The sequence below is a fragment of the Tupaia chinensis genome, unplaced genomic scaffold (assembly GCF_000334495.1).
Source record: "Tupaia chinensis unplaced genomic scaffold, TupChi_1.0 Scaffold149922_1, whole genome shotgun sequence".
Taxonomy (NCBI): Eukaryota; Metazoa; Chordata; class Mammalia; order Scandentia; family Tupaiidae; genus Tupaia; species Tupaia belangeri.
Window position 1 is genome coordinate 1641363 of NW_006209766.1, and position 4918 is coordinate 1646280.

The 4918-nt window shown below is 56.7% G+C and overlaps 1 protein-coding gene across 1 annotated transcript in view; it reads left to right on the forward strand.

Moving 5' to 3' along the window:
- Positions 1 to 55: 55 nt before the first annotated feature.
- KIRREL2 (kirre like nephrin family adhesion molecule 2) overlaps positions 56 to 4918 on the forward strand; it is an 8354-nt gene continuing 3491 nt past the window's right edge. Inside the window, 12 exon segments of the mRNA XM_006171666.2 lie at positions 56 to 282; positions 509 to 658; positions 1251 to 1400; positions 1575 to 1735; positions 2141 to 2291; positions 2597 to 2618; positions 2620 to 2694; positions 2797 to 2945; positions 3214 to 3341; positions 3433 to 3565; positions 3811 to 3911; positions 4288 to 4507. Coding sequence (XP_006171728.1) covers positions 231 to 282; positions 509 to 658; positions 1251 to 1400; positions 1575 to 1735; positions 2141 to 2291; positions 2597 to 2618; positions 2620 to 2694; positions 2797 to 2945; positions 3214 to 3341; positions 3433 to 3565; positions 3811 to 3911; positions 4288 to 4507 — 1492 coding nt within the window. The 5' untranslated portion in view covers positions 56 to 230.

Here is a 4918-nt window from a genome sequence, read left to right on the forward strand (position 1 = left end):
CGCGAGACGGACGGCGTGCACCCGGCAGCCGTTTCAGAGCGTCGGAGGCTGCGGATGAACAGGCAGGGGGAACCCCAAGCCAGAGACAGGAGACCTCCAGACTGGGGCGAGGAATCGGACGCAAAAGAGGCTCCGGGTCAGGGTGGTGGGAGGCGTGCTGCTGAGAATAAAGTTGGCAGGGAAGCCGGTGCACCCGCAGTCTCGTGGACCTTGGGAGACACACACTCAGGATGTTGGTCCCCGCCTTCCTCGTCCTCCTCTTCTGCTTCAAAGGGCGTGCAGGTACCGCGAGGGGAGAGCGGATGAATACGAGGGAGGGTCGTTCGCTGACGCCGCTTTACGGTGGGGACTGGGGCTGGGGGCTACTCCTGGATCTGAGAGAGGAGAACCCTGGAGGGCTGGGCTTCTGAGTCTGAGGGAGAAAGGGACCCGGGACTGGACTCTTGGGTTCTGAGTGAGGGAGTTCTTAAATATGTGAAGCTCATCTCTGCTGCCCCCATTCTCTTAGGCCCAGCACCCCATTTCCTTCAGCAGCCAGAGGACGTGGTGGTGCTGCTGGGGGACGAGGCCCGGCTACCCTGTGCCCTGGGCTCATACTGGGGGCTGGTCCAGTGGACCAAGGACGGGCTGGCTCTGGGAGGCGAAAGGAACCTGCCAGGTGAGGTCGGTCTCTGCTCTGGGAGGGGCTGCCTCTAGGGTGGGACTTGCTGGGCTTGGGCTGCATCTAAACTTCGGATTTTGACATTTTCAAGTTTGAGGAGTTGATAGGCTCAGGTAAACCCGTGCGAGTCCTGATTTTCAAGCTGCTTCTTTGGGGGTAGCCCATAGAATTTAGGGATTATTATTTTTCTTGCATAATTGTACATTCATGCAGCCAAGTGCAGTCAACATAAACGCAAGATTTGCCAATTATAAGGCAGACACACCCATGCCACCAATTGCCAGTCTCTTCCCAGCTCTGGAGAAGCTCTCCTTCTTCCCTTCCCCTGCCATAGCCCTTTTCCTCCTCACCCTGGGGATGGGATCTCACCTAACTTGCCTGGCAATCATTTCCTTGTTTTCCTTTCTGACTTTATCACCCTCAAGTTTGCATTGACTCTGGATGGGGACAGGGCCAGAGACTCCCCAGGCCCAGTGCATACTCTTTACCAATGAGTGTGTGGGCCAGTTTCCTGATGTAGGATGTCTGGGGGGCGAGCACTGAGGCCAGGTACTTAGAACTCTGATGTGAGCTTCTTCCCTGGCTCCAGGGTGGTCCCGGTACTGGATATCAGGGAATGCAGCCAGTGGCCAGCACGACCTCCACATTAGGCCTGTGGAGCTAGAGGATGAAGCAGTTTATGAATGTCAGGCTACACAAGCAGGCCTCCGCTCGAGACCAGCCCGACTGCACGTGCTGGGTGAGGACCCATCCCGCTTGTCCCCCATCCCACTTGTCCCTGGGAGTCTAGAGGGGGCAGCCAATACTAGCTGGGAGCATCAGATTCCAGGTAATGGGGGGTTAGGGGGCTGATTAGAGCAAAGATCAGGGTTTCAGCCCAGTACCCAGCTCTAACCCCAGATCCACCCTGCAGTGCCCCCAGAAGCTCCCCAGGTGCTGGGCGGTCCCTCTGTGTCTCTGGTTGCTGGAGTTCCTGCCAACTTGACCTGTCGGAGCCGTGGAGACGCCCGTCCCACTCCTGAACTGCTGTGGTTCCGGGATGGGATCCGGTTGGATGGGACTGCTTTCCACCAGGTCTGGTCAAAATCCTTGTGCCAGCCCTTGCCGATTCAGGGAAAACTTGGGCTCCTTTCTGACCACAGGCTCATCCAGAGGAGAAGAGGACATTGGGAGGGCAGAGGTTTAAGAGTTGGGCTCCTTGGAAGGTTATTCAGGATAAGGACTCTGGGGCCATACTCCCTGGTTCAAATCATGGCTCTGACACTTGCTAGTTGACTGATCTTGAGTAAGTTACTTAACCTCTCTGTTCCTCAGTTTCCTTATCTCTACAGCGGGGATAATAGCAGTAGGTACCTCATTGGATAACTGTGAGGACTGAATAAAGTAATGTCTAGAAACATCTAGAAAAAATGCCTGGCATATAATAAACACTATATAAAGGGTAGACATAATCGATATTGTTATCATTCATACCTCCAGACCCTGTTGAAGGAAGGGACCACAGGCTCAGTGGAGAGCACCTTATTCCTGACCCCTTCCAACCATGACGATGGAGCCACCTTAGTCTGCCGGGCCCGGAGCCAGGCCCTGCCCACCGGGAGGGACACAGCGATCACACTGAGCCTGCAGTGTGAGTACCACTGGCCCCGGGGAAAAGCAGAGTAGAACCTCAACTCCCGGGTCTGGGGAAGAAGGGGGATGTGGACCTGGGGTCCCTGGGAAAAAAAAATCTGGGGCCCAGATTCCTGGATCTGAGAGCACAGGAGAGGATAGGAGCATGAGACTTTGGGCTATCTGGGGAGCACTGGGAACTGGAAGGCCAGACTCCTTGCTCAGAAGGAGGAGGGAAGAAGGGCCCTGGCTTCTGGGGTGAAGAGACCAGCAATGAAGGTCGTCCAGGTCGTTGCCCACGCTGATATTGCCCAACCCTCATAGACCCCCCAGAAGTGAAGCTGTCTGCAGACTGGGCAGGAGGGGGAGAAAGTCACTTTTCTGTGCCAGGCCACCGCTCAGCCGCCTGTCACCGGGTACAGGTGAGAACGAAGACCACCTCTCCCCAGCGTGGAGCACAGCCTTGGAGAGGGCTGAGTAGGCGGGCCTGGGAGCTGGAACATTAACAGCTGCTGCTTCTGCAGGTGGGCCAAGGGGGGCTTCCCGGTGCTGGGGGCCCGCGGGCCAAGGTTGGAGGTGGTGGCAGACTCTTCGTTCCTGACTGAGCCGGTGTCCTGCGAGGTCAGCAACGCCGTGGGTAGCGCCAACCGCAGCACCGCGCTGGATGTGCTGTGTGAGCAGGGGCAGGGCTACGGGTGGGCCACAGGGGGCGTGGCTACGAGGAGCTGTGAGGGGCGGTGGGGCCGGATTGGAGGCAGATAGGGTTTGGCTGTGCCTGGCCGCTGCCAAATGGGGCAGGGGCGGGGCCGGCAAGTGGACAATTAGTGGGCGGAGTGCTGTGTACTGGGGAGCCTTGAGGGTGTCGTATTTCTGAAAGGCTGATCCCGGGTCAGGGGCTTCCTTCAGCTCCGGCCTTGTAAGCTCTCCTCTCTTTCCTCCAGTTGGGCCGATTCTGCAGGCAAAGCCGGAGCCCAAGTCCGTGGATGTGGGAGAAGACGCCTCCTTCAGCTGTGCCTGGCGCGGGAACCCGCTCCCACGGGTAACCTGGACTCGCCGCGGTGGCGCGCAGGTGAAGCCCAGTCTGGGCCCTGTGGCAGTGGCTGGCGTGGGACTCGGCTTCCTCGCAAAGTCCCGCCCCTGATGCGCCTTCCCTGTCCCAGGTGCTGAGCTCCGGGCCCACGCTGCGAATTCCGTCCGTGGGGCCGGAGGATGCAGGCGACTACGTGTGCAGGGCTGAGCCGGGGCTCTCGGGCCTGGGGGGCGGCGCTGCAGAGGCTAGGTTGACCGTGAACGGTGAGAAAGAGGGGGGGACTTTTCATGGACGAGAGGGGTGAGGTCTAAGGGTGGTCAGCATGGCTTCGAAGGGAGCCTTCTGGGCAGCAGGGCCTGGTGATTGGAGCTGACCTACTCAGGCCAGGCTTGGAGGGGCTTGGAGTTTGTTGAGGGCGTGGCCCGTTTGGTTGGGTTAGCCGGAAGTGCCCAGGCCTGGCCTTGGGGAAGGCGGGCTGTCCTCTAAGCGGTCATCATCTCCCTTCCAGCTCCTCCAGTAGTGACCGCTCTGCACTCTGCGCCCGCCTTTCTGAGGGGCCCCGCCCGTCTCCAGTGTCTAGTTTTCGCTTCCCCCGCCCCAGAAACCGTGGTAAGGAAAAGTTCCCGCTACCATGTACCACCCAGGCTTACTCTCCAATCTTCCACCAGGCTCCCCCCAAAACTACTGTGGCCATCTCTGCCTTTTCTTTTACTTTTTAAAGAATTTTTTAAACTTTACTTATTTATTTAAATTTGACCAGAGAGGGATAGAGAGTGAGAGAGAGCGAAAGAGAGCGAGAAAGTGAGAAAGTGAGAAAGCAAGCTGCCAGGTCCAGCACTTGAACTGCAGTCTGCCATGTGGGAGTCTGGCACCCTTAACCACCACGCCACCTGCCAGCCCCCTATCCCTGCCTTTTCTGATATCTTGTCTGTCTCTTTCCTAACTCCCCAGTCTCCTCAACATCTTCTTATGTTTGTGTCCCCAGGTCTGGTCTTGGGATGAGGGCTTCTTGGAGGCAGGGTCGAGAGGCCGGTTCCTGGTGGAGACCTTCCCAGCACCAGAGGGCCACGGGGGACAGGGTCCAGGCCTGATCTCTGTGCTACACATTTCTGGGACCCAGGAGTCAGACTTTAGCAGGGGCTTCAACTGCAGTGCCCGGAACCGGCTGGGTGAAGGAGGCACCAGGGTCAGCCTGGGCCGTAGAGGTGAGGCTCCAGTGTAAAGACACCCAGAAGGGGAACTCCAAACCCAAAAATACAGATCCCCAGAGGACAGCCAAACCTAGCACCCTCAAGTTCAGAAACTCCCAAACCTTGGGAACCTCAAAACTAGGGATTTATTAAATCCCACAACCCCTAAAATAATAAATCCCCTCAAATACAGAATCCTAAATTTAGACTCTTATTGTTTGAGGGCCCCCAAAATGAGAACTTCCAAATGTGGAGAATTGCAAAGCAAAGACACCTTAAATCCTAAGATTCCTTAAAACTCATGCCCTCTCAAACTCGTGGAACTCCAAATTCATGGACCCTAAAACTCCGTTTTTATTTATTTTTGTTTGTTTGGGTTTTTTTTTTTTTTTTTTTTAGAGGTTTTCCCTATAGGGGGCGGGCACT